Genomic DNA, 21,190 nt, shown 5'->3' on the forward strand with positions numbered 1-21,190 from the left:
GTATAGAAATAATAATTTAACGCTTTATTTTTTAGTATTATTTAAACACTTGAAAAGTAAATATGTGTAAAAGGAGAAAGATGTCTACCGAAGATATAAATTTTTTACTAGAGAAACATTTGGTTAATTTACTACAATTAAAAGAACTTATAAAATTTTACGAAGAGAAACAGTATATGTTTTCGAAACTTCTAGAATTGAAGATCTCCCATAAACATACTAAATGATGTGATTGGATGACTCGCCCTACGATATACGCATAATTTTTTAAATCAAAAGTTTATTGCTAATTATAGGTTAGAGTTACTTGTAAAAATAGCACCTTGTAACTGTTGTGAATAAATGTATAAAAATAATAATTAGCGTTTTATTCTTTAGTATTATTTAACCACTTGAAAAGCAAACATGTATTTGGATTTGACAAAATATACTACAGAGGAGTTAAAAGCTCTCTCTGTAGAATTTCTAGCAGAGCATATTAGCCCCTATACGCTTTTAAATATATGGTCTCGACTTCCTATTGAATACAAAAATAATTTCTATTTGCAAACGCAATTGCCATGTTTTATTCACTACAACCTGATCAAGTGACTCATATTGACGGTCCTCCCCCTTCTCAAGCAAGATGTCGAGATTGTTTATATGTTCTTCGTCAACATAGCTAAACAGTCATTCAGTATCCAGACATGGCGGCGTTAAGTTCAGCTTTTATTATATTTGCCGTTATAGTGCAAAATACATTCTATATAAATAAACCGAAAGATGTTATTGAAGCTTTCGTATGTTAAAAAACAATGATACTACAACGGAGTGTAAATGGCCCAGAAGCTTGGCAGAGATTGGAATATAGCAATAACGGATCGGTGGAAGTTTTCAAACGTCCATTATCGGAAGAAGAGACTAGGAATAAGACGAACATAAAATATAAAATAAGGGTAATCTTTTCAAATAGAAGTGTTGGAGATCAATCTGATTGGCAGATGCTACCCATCAATTTTAACGATAGTTCAACTATGAAAAATCAGACGTGTAAAAAGGATAAGGAAGAACCTACAGTGATTTCATATATAGTTCTATTTTTGTATATAATTATGACGTTTATATCATCTGCTATAATAGTATTTAGTACCTGCGCCAAAATATCAAAAAGTAAATGTGTTGCATACTTTAAATAAATATTAAAAATTTGCATTTGTTTTTCATTAACACCCTGTATATAATAGGTATGACGTAAGACAGGTTTGACGTTTGACAGATGACATAAGACAGGTTTGACGTTTGACAGATGACATTTGACGTTTGACAGATGATGTTTGACATATGACGTTTGACGGGTTTGACATTTGACGTTTGACAGATGACGTAAGACAGGTTTGACGATTGACAGATGACGTAAGACAGGTTTGACGTTTGATGTTTGACATATGACGTTTGACATATGACGTTTGACGTTTGACAGATGACAGGTTTGACAGATGACGTTTGACGTTTAACATTTGACATTTGACGTTTGACAGCTCCCCTCCTCCTCGCGCCTGCGCTGTACCCCTCCTCCTCGCGCATGCGCCGTGCGCTCTGCTCCTGCTCCTGATGCAGAAACCCCCTTCTCCCTCTACTAATATGTTCTGAAGAACCTCAATCGTCGAATTCAATATTTGATGTTGGGACCTCACTTGCACCGTTGCTAGTGTACTCAGGAGTGGTTAATGCGTAGCTATCTTTGATGAAATGTTCTAAACTCTTGTTATGTTCCAAACTCTTGTTATAACTATCAAGATCTCCAATGCTGATATTGGGAAACCCATCACTAAAGCAAAGGTTTTGTGACTTGTACCTCAAGCTTGAGATCAGTAGTTCTGGCAGAGATATTATTTGGGGAAAAATTTTAAACAGAAAACTTAGTCTTTGTAAACAGAAAACTTAGTGATTTGATTTAAACAGAAAACTTAGTCCCCTGATGCTAGATATCTTAAGGTAACAGCTAATCTTTCTTTTGCTGGAATGAATAATCTAAATGTATTATTTTTTTGGATTTGGGGACCAATTGCACTCAACAGCAACTCAAAGTTTTCATAACTCATCCTGAAGAAGTTATTGAATTTACCGTATGGTTTCTTCAGCATATCAACGATCTGCTGAGATCTGCTTTTATATAGAGACTGCTTCGACCATCTTATTTTCTTCTATTTTTTTTTAAAGGGAAATCACTACATAACATGCTTGTACTGCAGCAAACAAAAGTATAATGTAGAATGAGTGGGAGGGGTGATTAATTACTGCAACCTTGTGACTTTTTTTTTCGTATAGGTTTTTACTGAATACGAAAAACAGACTGTCTGAACACCAGATTTAGGATAACACTATCGAAGTCTCTTACTCGTTTGGTTTTTCTAAGAATGCCTTCACCACCTTTTACCTCGACCATTCAAAGTTGCCGTGCAAGTCTGTTAAAATACTAAAGGATGTTATCTTCAAGGCTTTTGGTTTACATTTTAGTTGAGCCCTAGGATATTTTCAAGGTGTTTTGTTTACAAACATATCCAAAACTTTACTTAACAAACTTGAGATTAACTATAGCAACATAGCATTGATTGTAAACCAAAAATGCAGATTATCGTATGCGTACTATATATTTTTATTTTTGATCTCTAATATTTAGATCGGAACGAATTCAGTTCACAATTTTACATTATCAGCATTTTTAGTTTGTCATCTAGTAAACGAAATAAAAAAGTTAGGTCGATGAATTCGCTATGATTTTCAAATCATACAAGATAAATAAATAAATTTACCTTTATTAATGAAAAATACCAGAATATAAATTTACTCAGTTCATCACTCTTTCGAAAAACTATTTCAGATAATAAAAATATAAAAACTGAATAGCTACATTAAAAAATGTTGGTAATACATAATAGTGCAAAAATTGAAAATGCATTACTGCTACCAGTAGAGACTTCCACAGAAATTCTGTAGGACATCTCTTCTATTACGTTCATTTCTATAACTGCCTCAAAGATAGTATGTTCTGTCTCTTGTGGATTGTCTTCTTCTTTAAATGGGACAAAAGGATATTGTTATCTTCCATGCAATTTGTTTGTGTTGATTCATTTGTCAAACCATTCAGTAACTGTGTTTTAAGGCTGCCAATAAACTGCTTGTAATTTGGATTGTCATTACAACCATAGTCATACCATATTGAAGCAAATAAATTCTCCAAAGGACCCTGATTTAAGGATCTAGGTCGCAATGTTCTAACACCCTTGGTTTGCATATAAATCCATACTCTTCTAATATCATTTAGTGACGTGAACCATCCTGTTTGAGAGGGTAGCTTAGAAGATTTGATTACACCACTTTTATTTATCCTCTTGAACGTCCAGCTGCTGAGTTTACTAAATGTTGCGTCCCAATAATCTAAGTGCTTTGAATACTTACTAATAGCAAAACGAAGGCTTTTTCCTTCAGGTACATTATTAGTTCTACTATTTAAATTATCGAATAAGGTGTCCATTTAATTTAATTTAATTTAAGTGGTTTTTATTCTCATCAATATATACAATATTTAAGACTAAAGGATTCCAAACAGGTCCAAGACCCAATATCACCTCAGTTCACAATAGTGTAGTATACAAATCAACACAATTTTATAATACTTAATTACTAAACCTTAAATTCTAAAAAAAGAAAAAAAAACTTAATATCCATATTGCAATTACTTAAGCATCATTAGAAAAATTAGTAATGTTTCTCTTGACTCGACTCTTAAATACTGGAAAGGATACAATAAAAATGTCTATGTAGGAATGGTGGTGTATTCTTACCTATATTAGTATTGTAAAAGTTCTTAGAAAACAAATATTTCCTCTAAAATTACGCTGGGGGAATGTTAAAATTAACTTTTTCCAGCAAAATTCAAACATCGTATTTACTGTTGATTAATTTATGTAAAAAGCAAACGTCATCACAAGTGCGACGCTGCTCAAGTGTAATCAACCCAAATTCCTGACGTAAGAGATCTGTGTTCGCATAATAATTATAAATGTTATTTTTCTTAAAATCTAAAAATTATTATTATTACTATGTCCTGGATGAACGTGGCAATGACAATTAATTTGTTTATTTTGACCAGCACAATTATCTGAAAAGAATATAATGTTTAATTCACCCCCACATTTCTTATATTTTATAGGTACAGTAGAACTTCGATAATCCAGACACAAACCGGAATAGCTATCGCCGAATTAGCGATGTTATCCGGATATTATAAACAAGTATCAACAACAAACTTTATAAAACACATAACCTTTAACACCATCATGAGATACCAATTTTGGAAAGGAACTTTATTGTCAGGTGTGAAATTAAATCTTTATGACTCTCACACATTATCGATTCAAAAAAAGTTTTGTTATAAATACCGCTAGACATGGTCTAGTACTTTTTTTCTGATGCATATTTATTGAGAAATAATTCCAGTGTTCTTATGCCCCTTCCAACAGTAACAGTGAAATATTGGCTGGGATAAATTAAGGAATTTTTGGAATCTGTCCATTCTTTACTGCTGACAAAATATTGTGGAGTTGAACTATTGAAATTCACGATTAATTTATTTCAAAAAAATCCTTAAGAGCCAGCAACATAGGCCATTGAAAATACATTACTGCTACCAGTATAGAGACTTCCACAGAAATTCTGTAGTACATCTCTTCTATTACATTCATTTCTATTTAAAAAGGATTTTAAATTGGACAAAGGATGTCGTCATCTTCCTCGCAATTTGTTTGTGTTGCTTGATTTGTCAACGTTTTAGGTTACCAAAATATCTAGAATTATACTCAATAGTTTGTGAATTATCCCTGGTCAAATTTCTTTAATTTCGACATTGACTCACTGACAGATCATCAAAATTCTAAGGCAAATGAAAAATCTCGAAATATCATTATGGACCAAAAGTTAGCTGTCTAGTCGTTATCGGTAACCGGCTTTTCGGCTATGGTAATAGGAGGACCGGTGATAAGATTGTTTTGAAAATTTGGATTTTTATATAAAGGCACTTGCTCCATCTATCTAAAATATTATCAGCGTTACAGTGTTGCCGGATCATTTGAAAAGTGGTAGCATCTTTGTTATTTTAAATGGAACACCCAGTATATTATTACATTTTTCGAAACTACTCTCATATCTCATAATTTTGTTATTATACTAACCTATCTCTTATACCGCACCAAAATAATTATAAAAGAATAATCTACCATCTCGATTACTAAGTAAATCTAAACAGTGTCCTTAAAAATAAAGTTTTTAAATTAGAATAGAATATCATATCGTGCAATTCCCAAGTCATTATAATTATTACAGAAATGAAGATGACTAATATTGATACTAACAATTTATAACAAAACTGTTGAATAGGTTCTTAAAGAGAGACTAAATAAAATAAACTGACTCGGTTTTACATGAGATCTCACAACTTTTTACAGTGCAAGAATAATTGTGTTGCGAGACTTGGAATTTTGATAGGATATCTTTTTTTCGTGAATTTGTATATCATGTAATCATTTTTATCGCGCCTTTTTTACACTTATACTGTGGTTTGATGTAAGCTTTTTAATGTTATAAATATTATTTAACGTAAAAAATATTGGATTAGTAAACCGAGTATCAATAAGCCATATTTTGTATCTTTTTCCGACGTACAGATTTTTTAAATAGAGCGGTTTAGAGTCCGATCCTGCCGGTTGCCAGACTTGCGACGGCAATGCCATAACCTCGCCACCCTGTGCTTCGCCGCCCATTCCAAAGGAAGTGTTTGTTGGGCGAGCGTCGGGTGAAACTGAACGATTGATCCGCCGCAAGTCAAATTTTAACGTGTTCCACATCCAGAAATGTGCCGTACGGTCGGAAAATGAAACGCAATGGCAACAGAAACGATGAACTCTGTTTACAGCAAGGTATTTAAGCGTTTATTTTTCTGTATGCTTGTTTTTAAGGTTGTAGATGGTCAGTGTTTATTGATTTTTACATTTTCCAATGTTAAATAATATATTTTTAACTGAATTTCGTTCTTGAAAATGGGTAAAATGCAAATAAATATATAAGACCGAAGAGGAAACAACAACAAACACTTAGACATTAGTTGGTTTATTTTTAGGTCGGTATCGTTCCGATAAATTGTTTTTGCAAGCGTATGAATTTTTATTTAATTTCCTCTCTCCCGTGAGAGAAACGAATCTACTTTGATTTTATTTAAATATACAGTATGTCCTTGGATTGTCTTTACAAAAGGAAAAACTTTTTTATTATTAACTTTTTGCGAAAAATGAATTCTTCATAAAAAAAATTGTTTGTTCTAAAATGGCAAATCTCGTTTATACTTTTTCAAGTTTTCATACCCAAAGAAAAATTCAAAAAATACAAGGTGTTTCAAAAAACATGTGCCATCTCTCGTGGGCCACGAGAGATGGCACATGTCAAAATAAGATTTAAGATTCCTCACGTCAAAATAAGATTAATTTTTCATATCAACATAGGTCCGATTCTGCTTTGTTTCGTAGCTACAGGGTTTTAAAGTCTTAATAAATAATCTTTTATCTTAATCGATTTATTATAATTTTCTTCCAAGCACTTTTAGTGATTCGAATGAAATTTTGAGGGTAAAAGTTGCTTTAAGTTTAAGTGCTACATATTTAGTTGCTAAAAAAGTTCATCAGGGGGTTATCACTGTAGTAATAATTTAAAAAAAACATGTGCGCTACTGACTTTTTTCTTTTGATATTAAAATTGTGTGGGCCGGTTAATGCCAATTAAAAATATTATTTCTTGATATTTTGTCGAATTTGGTCTCCTTGATGATATAAACGCAATTTTATTCATCTCAATTAATAAAATTAAAATAAAAATAAAATTAATAAATTATATATTTTACCTAATTTATTATGAAATGTTATTACTATTAGTAGTCCAACCTACAGCCATTTCAAATAAAAAAAATATGGTATTTAAGTTAATTGCAAAAAACCTAATTTTAAAAAGCTTTAAAATCCTCTAACTCGAAACTATGCATTTCCATACCCATGTTTATAGGAACTTTTTTTCATATTTTTTGATGAGGAATCAATGAGTGCTTATTTAAAATTTTCACAAGATAATGATATTAACTTTTTTAAATGTTGCTATTAGACTTGGATCAAGGTATATTAATAAAATTGCGTTTATCTCATCAAGGAGCCCGAAATCGACAAAATATCAAGAGACAACTTTTAATCGGCATTAAACTGGTTACACTATTTAGCTAGAAAAAAAGTCGGCGTACATAATTTTTTCAGAAAAATATTCCAGTAATAACTCATATGCACGTCCCTGGTGAATATGTCGACACTTTTTTAGCTTGAAAATATGTCGCATTTATAGTAATTTTTACCGTAAATATTTCATTCGAAACGCTAAAAGTATACTTGGAAGAAAATTATAATAAATCGGAAAAATATTAAGTCTTTAACACCCTGTAGCTACGAAACAAAGCAGTATCGGACCTATGTGGATATGAAAAATAAATTTTATTTTTACGTGAGAAACTCCTCACGAGAGATGGCACATGTTTTTTGAAACACTCTGTATATGAAAATATAGTTAATTTTTTCTAAGTTTCAAAAATCACAATGCTAATAACATTTTTAGGTTTCGATTCTTTGGCAGATGGGGATTATTAATTTTGATTAACGTCATATCTCTTGTTTTTTTAATATGTTAAAGAAGCACAAAATTAATATACCTAATTAATATGAATTATGAATAATGATATTATAGATTTTGTGCTTCTTTGAATAAAATGGGAATAATAGCAATGACGTTAATCAAAATTAATAATAACCATATATAGTCTAAGAGCTAGCAACGTTTTCGAGAAAGTATTTTAAGACGTCTGGCTCTTTGATATATCTTTTACTATGCTCTCTGGAACAGCATGCGGCCCGTATGGCTGCCGATACCCGTTGCGTTCACTACTGCGCATCGGAAGAAGATCCTATATTTTTTATTAATTTAGTCCTATAAATTCTAGTATTGAATATAAATCGAACATGTTTCCATGGCGCAGTGCGTAGAGTTTCCGACCACGAACCGATGATTCAGAGTTCGAATCCGGGTTAGGGCAAAGACTCTTTTATTTTATTTTCGTTTTGCTGCTTTCACTGCGCTATGGAGACATGTTCGATTTATATTCAATACTAGAATTTAAGGGACTAATAAAAATATAGGATCTTCTCTCAATGCGCAGTAGGGAACGCAACGTTTACCGGCAGCCAGACGGGCCGCATGCTGTTCTAGAGAGCATAGTAAAAGATATATCAAAGAGCCAGACGTCTTAAAATACTTGTTTTTCCGACGTTGCTAGCTCTCGTACTATATGTAGTTACAGATTTTTTTATTAATCTGTTTTTATAGTTAATTGTTTATAATTAATGTCATGTTAGTGATGTTATAAGTTGTTTATAATTAATTTTATGAAATCCATAGATGGTTGTTCGATTAGAACTCATAAATAAATAAGTGAAAAATGAATACTATAAGTTTTAATCAAGAATATGTTAATTTAGACATGTTATTAACTTTAACATGTCTAATCTGTTATAGCGTATTAAAAAAGAATTAAAGAAGTTCGAATATTTGAACCCCATAATAACTTTAAGAATAATGTTTAAAATGGCTAATACCGGGTGTTTTTCACAAGTGGCTCACCCAAACTTTTTTTTATTTTTTCAGATAAAAAAAAAACGAAATTTGGTATGTTAGTATATGAAATAAATCGGGATTAATTGACGGTATTCAATTAGTCTCGGTCACCTCCTGCTTTACCGGAAAATACTACAACTTTTGATTTTTTAAATAGTGCCATCGGTATTTTTTTACTTTATATCATAGAAAATGACGTTCTGAATAGATGTCAACTTTGAACATTTTTAATTAAAAAAATGTATTTTAAATTTCAATCTAGAGTGCCATGGCTTTGTTTGTTAAAACCATTAATTTTTAATCAAAGGGCTTTGGAAAAATATATTTGGTTTTCTAGTGTTTTTCGTGTCTTTTCTTGGCTATTTAAGAGATGCCCAAATCATATACTAATAGATTTTTACGAATAATTTGGTACCACATACTTGGTATTTCGAGTACCATGTATTTGGTTACATTTATGGCCATGAGACTCTAGAGTGAAGTTTAAAATGCTATTTTTTTAAATTGAACATGCTAAAAATTGACATATGATATGTTATTCTATTCAGAATGTCATTTTCTTTTATACAGGGTGGTCCGCACTGTATTCCGGAAACTTTGGCAGCATATTCTACAGATAAAAATAAGTAAAAAAGTTCATATAAATGTATGTCCGAAAATGCTTAGTTTTAGAGATATAGGGTGTAGAAGTTTTATTTTTATTTCTATTTTTTCCAAATAATTTCTGAAGAAACATATTTGGATGAAAATTGGTGTCTAGGAGTTTTTTGACATGAGAAATTTGATTTTGATGTCAATATGACTCCTACTGGTAGAGGGCGCTACCTACGTGTGTTTTAACTGTTTTGAAGCGTAATAACTTTTTGTCCGTACTTGTATAAAACTACCGAGGAAAAAACGCGAAAGAGGCATGAAATTTTAAAAATTATTAAAAAATGAAATTTGAACAATGAAAAAAAATATGGCATATTTGAATGATGATTGGTGAAATGTCATATTTATTTATTTTAAAAGCCGTATGCAAAAGGGCAGACAAAAAGATCGTGGCTCAATCAGCTGCAGACAGTTATCAAAAGCGCCATATTACTCTAGCGCTTTATTCAGGGAACGCTGGCCGCCTCATCCATTTAAGTATAGATAAATAATATAATATACGATTATATTATAAATATATTTTTTTATTATTTCAATAACGATTTTTTGTCTGCCCTTTTGCATACGGCTTTTTAATTAATTAACAATAAACATGACATTCCACCAATCGACATGCATGTATGCGATGATTTTCCTTTGTCAAAATTTTATGCCTCTTTCGCGTTGTCTGTCGGCATTTCAGCCACGAGAAAAATGTCTGTCAACAATTTTACACGTTTCCTAATAATAAATAAAAGCTATTTGGCAATTATAACTCGTGTACCTATAATATTTTTAGTGTCAAAATTTTTTAGTGTCACCCTTTAGATTGGCCGGCTTTAAGCCCCGGAATCGCGCTGGCAGACATGACTATTTCACAATGGCTACACCAAAGGATGCTTCACACAAAAAATTAGCCATGTAACGATATTAAGGTTTTTTATTTTTTTCTCAAAACCTACATATATGATAGCATGTGCACGACTTGTAGATAACTGAGGTCAAAGGTAAAAAAATCGATTTTTTTGTGCATTTTTTGCAAATATCTCGTTCCCTTTCACATTTACGCTATTTGTATTTACCATAACTATTGTAGAGGATAAAATTCTCTACAACTTTTGTTTCAAAAAATTTTTTGTACCTCAAACCGTTTTTGAGATAGAGGGCGGTGAGCGCGCAGTCGTTCATTATGTACGGTATCATTCAAGTTCAACCTCTAGTCTCGGTCAAAAACACGCCGTATAATTATTGAAAAATATATAATTATAAATAGTTTACATTTTTTCATAACAGATCATATTGAATATAATAATTTTTTTCATAAATTAAGTATACCTTCATTTAATAACACTTACCTCTTTGTACAATTAGAAAATTATTAACAGAAATACTTTAATTACATTTTAATTATTATTATCGTTAGATTTATACTAATTACATTTTAAGTAAATAAAAAGACAAGAAATACATTTTTAATTTATATGTCTATTAAAAAATACTATTTCATACATTTCCCATGGTTGAAATTAAAAAAATTGAATAAAAATAAAAAGAACTCCATGTTCTTATTTTTAGTTTTCTTCTTCTTCTTCACCATCGTCGTCTGGTCGTTGTGGAATTTCAAATTCTTCTTCATTTTCATCTTCAACGACATTTGTCTCCAAGTCTTCTAGGATTTCGGGGTCAAATGTACCATCTTCATTGACATCACTTTGATAGGGTGAAGCATTGAGACAAGCTTGCCCATTACACTGGCCACAAGCTAAAGAGCACGGCAACCCTGATTTCCTGCATCCACATTGCGAACCATAACCATTCTTGCAGTTGCAGAATATTGTGTTCAGCAAATTCTCTGGAGCTGGAGGTAGAATAGTAGTGGTAGGTTCTAGGAATCCATTACGCATTATCCGACCCCAGTCCTGGGGTTCTAAATCATGCCCTAACCAAGTCTGAACTTGGTAGTAAATACGATTGAAATGTTGGTGAGCTGCTGCACTTGTTGGTGGAAGATTTGATAATTGCACAGGTTTATTCAGTTTGGTTGATTTGATGAATTGTGTATAAAGAAGATGATCGATGCTGTTCTCAGATTTTGGAGCATTATAGGTTGCTAACAAAGTTCGCACTCCATTCTCAAATAACCTTTGAACCGGACAGTTTTCGTCTTCAAATGCTGCAGCAAGTTGATCCAAATCCGGAAGTTTTTCAAGTGTTCTTACAAAAGTTTTTTTTCCTTTTTTGAAGAGCGCAGAAGTCGTGTCACTGCGTCAAGAAACAAAATATGTTTGTTCAAACGAGGATATTTATCAAAACTTTTGGAAGAGTATATTTCAGTTTTTTACATTTCCTTTTCCAACTTTTTTTAAGAAAATTTCTTTTCGATGAGATAGAGTACAACCAATTAAGATGACAAGCAAATCTATGTATATCTTCTCCTATTATTACTGCAGTGTTTCCATGTTTCGATTCTTCAATAGCGGTTTCAATAATTAGAACAGCTGCATCATTTGTGGCCTGTTTTGTTTTGATATTAACAACTTTTAATTTTTCAATCAGCATATTAATAAGCTTTTCTTTATTATTTCGATTAGATAGGAATTTTTCTTGGGTAACAGGTACAACCATCGTTTCGTCAAAACAAACTTCGTATGTTTTGACGAAGCAGTTCTCCTTAGCTGCTCCATGGCTTTAATATTTTTAGAATAGTCTGAATATCCATCAAATACAACACAATGTCTGAACCATAATGCTTTTGTAAATACTACAGGTTAAACTTGAATGATACCGTACTTAATGAAAGACTGCGCGCTCACCGCCCTCTATCTCAAAAACGGTTTGAGGTACAAAAAAAATTTTGAACCAAAAGTTGTAGAGAATTTTATCCTCTACAATATTTATGATAAATACAAATAGCGTAAATGTGAAAGGGAACGAGATATTTGCAAAAAATGCACAAAAAATCGATTTTTTGACCTTTGATCTCCGTTATCTACAAGTCGCGTACACGCTACCATATGTAGGTTTTGAGACATGTTTTAGGATGTTAAAAAAATGGTTTATACGAGTTTACAGTCGGTTATCTCGAATTCCGAGGTGAAACCCCTAAGATGACTGGACTATTATTAGTAATTTTCTATTCTATCCAATATTTTTTTTAATGTTACCTTACTGGCGGACTGTGCGATAGGTATTTTCAATTAAGGATTCTTTTAGTATTTAAAATTTAGTTTTCGAGATCCAACAATATGCGATAGACGTTGTATACCGTTGAAAAACATTGCCTTGAAAATACAAACAATGAACTTCGTTTACAGTAAGTTATTTCAATATTTAGTTATCTGCTACTATTTATGTGTTTGTTTGAGACTGAAATTCTGAGTGGGTAATTTGTTTATAAAGTCAGTATATATGAAACAGATGACACAACAGATTATACCGGGTGTTAACCGTTTGTCTCGCTTTGGAAAATAATCTCTCATCAGACGGAACAGACGTTGCCACCACTCCTAAGAAAGGGTATAGCCGGATTAATATGGGAAATCTGCCCCCGCGGCTTTTTTGACTCGCACTCAGCGGATCGATTTGGTGCCGAATCAAAATAATTCACCTAAATTTTTAGCTCTGTAACTCAAACAGTTTTCGAGATTTTCAAATAAACCTGTTTTTTTAATTTAATTTTTATTTTTATAGTAAAATCCAAAATTAATTAATGATGATTTTTTTTCTAATTCTTAGAAGTCTAAGACAAGAAAAAATAATATCATGAGTCTTAAGCGAAAAGCCGATTTTTAGCGGAGGAAAGAAAATTAAAATCTTAATTTTTTTAACCTTCGTGAAATATGTCACTATAAATCGCCAGAAAATGTCTTTTATATTACTTTACACTCAGGAATTTTTTAGAATTTTTTGAAGTGGTGAAACAATATGAAAAAAATTAATAACTCATTTTTTTTCTATTTTTTTTTCTAAAATCTTCTCGGACTGATTTTTTTATAATAATCTTTATGTTTATTTCTGGCAAGGATGTATTTCTAATGAAAAAATATGTGCTACTCACTTTTTTAAACTAAACAAAAATATAAGTTATAATACAGAAGATCTTAGAAAAAAAATGAGTTTTTAATTTTTTTTCATATTGTTCCACCAGTTCAAAAAATTCTAAAAAATTCTTGAGTGTAAAGGAGCATAAAAGACATTTTCTGACGATTTTTAGTGAGTGACATATTTCACAAGAAATGAAGATTGAAGAAATGAAGATTTTATTTTTTTTCCTCGGCTAAAAATCGGCTTTACGTTTAATAATCATGATCATATTATTTTTTCCTAGACTTCTAAGAATTAGAAAAAAATCATCATTAATTAATTTTGAATTTTACTATAAAAATAAAAATATAATTGAAAAAAATAGTTTTTTTTTGAAAATCTCGATAACCGTTTAAGTTAAAAAGCTAAAAATTTAGGGGAATTAATTTTGATTCGACACCAAATCGATCCCTTGAGTGCGAGTTAAAAAAGCCGCGGGGGCACATTTCCCATATTAATCCGGCTATACTCCTTTAGGCCATTTTTGATAAAGATGGTAACTAAATACCGTATGATCGAGAAAAAACGGCGTCAAAGGCGGCTGGGGAATGACTATCGATGCTATTTTTGACGAGGTCGAACTCTGCTCAAAGTTAATTAACTTTATTTTGATTTTTTTAGGTAATTAAAATTCTTCTTCTTTTCACTTTAAAGATCTTCAAAAAAATTAAATTTTAATTAAAATGAATACTAAATGTAGAAAATCTAGGAGACAATAGTAAGTTTCCAGATACAGAAATCTATATCCAAAAAATATTTTTTTCTGATGATTTGAACTATACCAGTTTTAATTAATAAAAAATCTATATTAGGTAAATCTAGTAAATCGTAATTAATACTAAATGCGTCTTTAAAAGTAAAGAAGAGAAAAATCAAAAAGGCTCTAACCTAACAATCGCCCGTCCCAGTTCCAGGCATTTCGATAACTCGTTAACAAAAATCAGATTACTCTACTGTTAAAATGTATGGATTATCCTTTTGTAATTGTCTAATACACACTAGACCCTTCAGATTTAGTAAAACTGTAGCTGTAAACCAGTTATGTGTGTTCATTACTATACATGGAAGAAGTATCGTGTTTATCAACAAGGTTAATTGTAGGCCTTTACATTTTGCTTAATATGGTCATATTTTGTAATATTCAACTCATAATTGTTGATACTTCTGGTGGATGATGTTCAATTTAATACATGTATAAAATATAAACACACTAAATTGAAGTACTAGAAACGGTAAGGTGGGATATTTTTACGAATCTGTATTATTACTTTTTTACTTATAGAATATCTACAGCTGTGTATAACCTCTAAGAAACAAATTAAATGAACAAAACTATGTCCCAGAAATAGTCTATATAAATAGAAATAGTCTCTATAGAGGATTTAAGGAAAACCTTAAAATGTTTGTACAATTTGTTTTTGAATTTCTTCTAGGTTTCTGCATCTTCGGTCAGTGAAAGTAGAAATATTGAAAGCAGTTTTTTCAGTCCATAAGATTCAACATTTAAAAATACAGGGATACTTAATCATTAATTAATCTTAATTATTCTTTTTTGAGATATAGGCACTTAGGCAGCAAAATATTAGCCTTATAATCCCGGAAGCTGTGGCCAATAAATTAAATGATAAATAATTGTAAATTGTTTATACATATATAAATCACTTGTTTTAAAATAAAAAATTGGCATTTTAAATTTTATATTGTATTTATTTATTAAATGATAAAATTAAAATATTTATATACTACATGATCTAACACTGTAAGTCTTAGTTTCTTTGGTTTGGTTTACTGTTTGCCGAGTACTATGGGTATAGTTCATTAAATTAATAGATTCTTTTCTTATGATTGACATATGCATATTAATTGTTTTCTTAAGTTATGTTACAATGAAACTCACTTTATAAACAGTATAATATAGGTATTTATTTTCTTTCGAATGGTATTACAAAATATGTTTTACTGTGAACCCTACTAATTAATATACTATGCCTGGTTCAAGAGTCTAAATCTGTACTTATTACATTATCATTTAATTTAATAACAAACCTAAAATATTTGTCTGCGACTTACTAAAAAAAACAATTATGATTTTCGAAAGTGATTAATACAGCTTTTTGTAAAATTATACATTACTTCTTGATGTATGTATTATATTAATTCATTTATTTACTTAAATTGTTCCAATGTGTATATTATTTCCTACAATCTACCAGTAGTTACGTTAAAAGTTAAGTATGTAAATAAATGACTTAGGAGCCTAAAATTATTGAGATTAAATAACGTAATATATAAGTAAATAAAATTGACAATACACCAATAAAATATTTTAGCAATAACCATTGATTCCTGCATGGAACTTTACTTGAACACAGCATCACCAATTTTGTTTTCATTAAATTCTCTATGCAATAGATTATTTCTTGGACACAGTTTTGTTCATTTAATTAATATGCTTCTTGGAAAACAGAAACTTAGGCATACACAGAAACAGATACTCTATAAGTAAAGAAGTAATAATAAAGGGATTCGTAAAAATAACTATCTCACCTTATTGCTTCTAGTACTTCAATTTGGTTTGTTTATATTTTATATATGTATAAATTGAACATCATCCACCAGAAGTATCAACAATTATGAGTTGAATATTGCAAAATATGACCATATTAGGCAAAATTTAAAAGCCTACAATTAATTTTGTCGATAAACACGATACTTCTTCCATCAACTAACGGATTATTTACTGGTATTAAACACACATTTTTATTTACAGCTATAATCAATGCAATATTAGTAAATCTGAACGGTCTAGTGTGTATGAAACAATAATAAAAGGCTAATCCGTACATTTTAACAATACAATAATCAAAAATGTTGTCGAAATGTCTCGGTCGGAGGCTTGTCGGACGACGAGATTTAGTTAGGTTAGAGTCTTACTGGTCTTGCTTTTCTTTATTTTTAAAGGCGTTTACTGCATTAAGGATGATTTAATATCGATTTTTTATTGGGTAGAACTGGTGCAGATCGAAACATTTGAAAAAACAATTTTTTGGAAATAGATATGTGTATCTGGAAACTTTCTATTCTCTTCTGGTTTTTCTATATAAGGTATTAATTTTTGACAAATTTTATGTCAGTTCTCAGTAACTGACGTCTAGAGTTCTATCTCGTCAAAAATAGCATCGATAGTCATTCCCCAGCCGCCTTTGACGCCGTTTTTTCTCGATCATACGGTACTAATAAACTAATGAATTTTTTTTCACCAAAATAGAGGGTTTTCCCCGATTGGTATGATATAATTTCTTATGTAAATTGTTTTTTTTTCAGGGAATTTGACGTTGCTTGATGTGCCTTTTTATTTTCCGTGACCATTTTTTTGTGGGCTCCCCATAAATCAAATGAATAGTATGGAAGCTCTGTAACTGAACTAATAGAGATAATGACAATATGTATTTGATTTGTGATAAAAGGCTTTGTTTACCTGATGTTCCGTCATTTTCAGAAGCATTGAATTCATACTGGGGTCACAGTCTATTGCACTGTGTTGATTTCGCTCGAGCATCCCTTCTTGGGCAGCTCTTTCGCAATTTGATGGACAGTTAAAATATATTTTCTTAAACCGGGGATTGAGTACAGTAGATACTGCTAACAATAAATTTGTTCAGCAGATCCAAAGCGTTTTGAGGTTTCATTTAGCCAAGCCTCTTTTAACTGCTTTGCAACATCGGAATCGGGTAAACTTTCTTACTTCTTTAAATTGTAGAATCGTCCTTTTTCTATCTTCAAAGGTATTCTTCTTTCTTTCCTTACTTTTTTTTAAGTGAAGGACGAGAGTAAATAACAAAACATTTCGTTGAACTGTTACATTTAACAATAATACTGAGCAGAAAACACTACATACGTTAAAATACTTATAGGTTTTCAACATTTATGATAAATTTTTACAATTTTACCATCATTTTACAAACAGACGCTAATTGACGTTGCAGCCACCATTTTTCTCGCATGCGTCTCTCTCCATCGATGTCTTCGATTCTCGATAAGCTAAGCGCGGTTGCCATGTAGAGCAACATACATTAGAATTTAGGTACAAGGACAGTTACGAAACTAAACATTTTTTGAATACTTGATTTTATGTTACAAATCATTAGTATTACGACACTGCTAGTCGTATACTTTTCTCCAGGCATTTTCTTAGTGGCAGCTTGCTTTGCTTTTTTTGTAAGAACAATTATTGCTTGCTATTAAGAGTTTTTCTGTAGGTGTATGTTTAATATTTTTGTTATATTCCATAACTCCATTCATAAGTTTAGGATTAACTCAAGAAAAAACACCGGTTACTTTTACAACGTGTATTTTCCACGAACATTATTTTTGCCTCTCTTAAATTGAGGTTAGGTTACATTCTTCCTTTTTCGGAAACGGGCGCCTTCTGTCGCAGGCAGTTAACCCACACACTTAAAAATAACTAAGTCTAGACATGTTGCCCACCTTGAAGGACTGTGGAACTTCAATAATGAACAGACATTATGAACAAATAACACAAAAATATTAGCAAAATACTAAGTTAAACTGTAACAGTTTGCAACACTATGCGAATTTTTGCACAAAGAACACACCACAGAAATTCCTGTCAAGGAACAAGAACTAGATGAACTATCCTTTTTTGCACCTCTCCAAAAGGTAGTCCCACCTTCCACCTTGTCACTTACCTCGGAACCCTTTTTGAACCTTGTTAACACCAAACCCTCCAACAAATCCGCCTTACCTTTCAAAAAATCCAAAAATTCCTGTAAACTAGGAAACTCACTTTTTCCGACTACACCTGGACTATTACAAATGGCCTTAAAATCTGCCGACATCACCTTCCTCTCTTCTCACTCCCTCTCATTTTTTTTGTCTAGCTTAGAACAAAACAGAAAAATTAGGATTGAATCCCAGTGTTGGACCGGCTGATTTAGAGTTTTTAAAGATTGAATATGTTTAGAAATGGAATAAACCATTTTGTGAAGCTCACAAACTTTTGTTGCCTCAACACCTCGAATCACCTGTTCTGCTCCTTCCTCCAACGAAGAACGCAGGTAGTGAAACTTCTGTACCTTGCAGATGGACTCATTTGAGTGAATGAGGGAAATAAAAAGGTCTCTAAACTACAACCAATTTTTGTATTCACCATTAATTTTTTTCAAATTAATTGGTGGAAGCTTTAAATGGTTAATATTGTTATTAATATTGTGGGTGCCACTGCTGTCAGCAACACTTTCATGCACTTGTGAAGCGGTACTAGCAGCACTAGCACTGTTTGTTGCTGCATAAAATTCCTCTACAGTTTGCTTACTCTGCATGCAATTTAAAATAAATATTTTCAAATAAAGATCTTTCGCTCAATTGCTCCTCAAAAGAGTCAACCGACACCCCAATTTTGCCTTGAACTTCCTCAAAATTTGTTAATAATATGTTAAATTTCTCTAGTCTCTTCTCAAGTTCTAAAATTAACTTTTTTTCTATTTCTCCGGGACTAATGTCCGCAACACTACTCTTAAAATTCACCAAATAATTTTTAAAAAGTGTTTGTTTCCCCTTAATTACACCTCTATGCTTAATTAACTTATTAATTTCAACTTTAGTAGGATCTTCCATAGCTAGTTTTTACTCTATTTACTCAAAAAGTGACATTTTTTTTTATTAATTTACTCGACACATGTACACATTTTGCAAAAAGGCTACTGAAAAATGGATAAAAGTAATTGGAAAGCACTCACAATTTTCTCGACGATTTGTTTTTTGCTTTAGGACACAACACTGTGATTAGGACACAACACTGGGATTTCACAACTTAGACTCGGATTTGTTAGAATTCTGCACTCCATACACTGGACGCCATCTCATCACGGCTCTGTAGGACCATGTTTAATATTTTTGTTATATTCCACAACTCCATCCATAAGGCTTAGAATGATAAACTCAAGAAAAAACACCGGTTATACTTTTACAACGTGTATTTTTCCACGAACATTATTTTTGCCTCTCTTGAATTGAGGTTAGGTTGCATTCTTCCTCTTTCGGAAACGAGCGCCTTCTGTCGCAGGCAGTTAGCCCACACACTTACAAATAACTAAGTCTAGACAGTGTATCTATATCAATTTCTTCAATGAATATGTTCGGCTGGGTTTTTCAAATATCTGAATTAAATAAAGATCACAATAACATGCTTGTACATGATAGTAGTTGAAGTGACACAAAATATATTAAAAACAGGTTCGCTTCAGATACTGTAAAATTTTGGAAGCCTTGTTTGTCCTCGGATAGTTTTGATGAACCTTCACAACCCCATTTGGAAATTAAATTAAAATCATTGGTTCGAAATTTGTTTGCAGTGCGTGTATCTACGATTCTTAAAACCCTATGATCTAGATCTTTTACATCAGTACTAGATTTTAATCTAGTGGTACGACAAGTTGTCATAAAACAGGTGATAATCAGCTCGAATACTGATTTTTATGGCTGCAAATGTAAACATTGTTCTTTTTTTAATCGGTAGACGATTATTATACAATGTCGGGACTTCACCAAATGGACAACATAAACCTTGTATTGTATTTTTGGAAATACGGCTAAAAGGGAGATCCAGATAATCTTCGGAATGCCTCAATTTGTAAGCTATTGCACCATGTGCTGAATACTTCAAAGCCCGTATGTCTGTAACATGCGGATGGAAACAGTTTTATTAAAGTACAAAAAAAGTTAAATCAAATATTTACAGCTAAAAATTAATGAACTGAATCCTGCCATGGAGCTCTTCCATAGCCATTTACATAATCTGTAAATTCCTGCCTCACTTTTATGGCTTCATTTTTGGCCTTTGCCCATACTGTCTGCTTAAACCATAAACAAATTAATGTATATCTCCTGTCAATCTCTTCAGGATTATTGCCAAGATATTCTGTTTGGTTTTCTTTTAATAAATAATTGTATAATGTACAACTTGCTTGCACAATTAATTTTGCCTTTTCAGGATTCAATGGTATCGTATTTAATAAAATACGAAACCTATTGGCTAAAATACCAAAGGCATTTTCGACTACCCTCCTGGCTTGGGTTAATCTATAATTAAAAACCCTTTTCTCTTTATTAAATCCTTTTAATGGATATGGTTTTAAAATGTGGGTCGACAATGTAAAAGCTGCATCAGCAACAATAACATCAGAAACCCTCTCTATTCTTCTAGAAAGAGGTTTATCTTCGGGGACTTTCAGCCAGTTTCCTTTCAAGCGCTTTAGAAAGATCCTCTCCCGAAAAACACCACCATCAGATATGCGTCCATTTATTCCCACATTAATGTATGTAAAGGAATAGTTGGCATCCACCATTCTTAAAAAAACAACGCTATGCTGATCTTTATAATTGAGAAATGCTGATCCCATATTTGCAGCTGCCTTAATTGTAATGTGTTTCCCACCTAAAGTACCAATTGTATTTGGCATGTGTCATTTTTCCTCGAAAACTCTGGCAATTTTCAACCACTCGGCTGTAGTGTCAAGTACCTACAAATAGTTAAGATATTAAAACTAACAGCAGCACTTGATATATTCACTAGAATAAATAATGCTTTCCCCAGTAGCTAAATATCTTAGAGTTATAGTTAACTTTTCTTCTGGACTAATACATTTTCTGGTGAAAGATTCCTTATGGATGTGTTTTGATATTTTTGACGCGAGCGACAGAGATGGGAGATGGAGACGGA

At 31.7% G+C, this 21,190-nt stretch overlaps 1 protein-coding gene across 1 annotated transcript in view; it reads left to right on the forward strand.

Annotated features, from left to right (window-relative positions):
• Positions 1–5,535: 5,535 nt before the first annotated feature.
• The window catches only part of LOC115878120, a 66,970-nt gene continuing 51,315 nt past the window's right edge, over positions 5,536–21,190 (forward strand). Inside the window, exon 1 of the mRNA XM_030894490.1 lies at positions 5,536–5,954. Within this exon, the coding sequence (XP_030750350.1) occupies positions 5,919–5,954 (36 nt within the window). The 5' untranslated portion in view covers positions 5,536–5,918. The remainder of the gene's footprint in view (positions 5,955–21,190) is intronic.

This window comes from Sitophilus oryzae, unplaced genomic scaffold (genome assembly GCF_002938485.1).
Source record: "Sitophilus oryzae breed Bouriz unplaced genomic scaffold, Soryzae_2.0 scaffold_1500_pilon_pilon, whole genome shotgun sequence".
In the NCBI taxonomy this organism is placed as follows: domain Eukaryota; kingdom Metazoa; phylum Arthropoda; class Insecta; order Coleoptera; family Curculionidae; genus Sitophilus; species Sitophilus oryzae.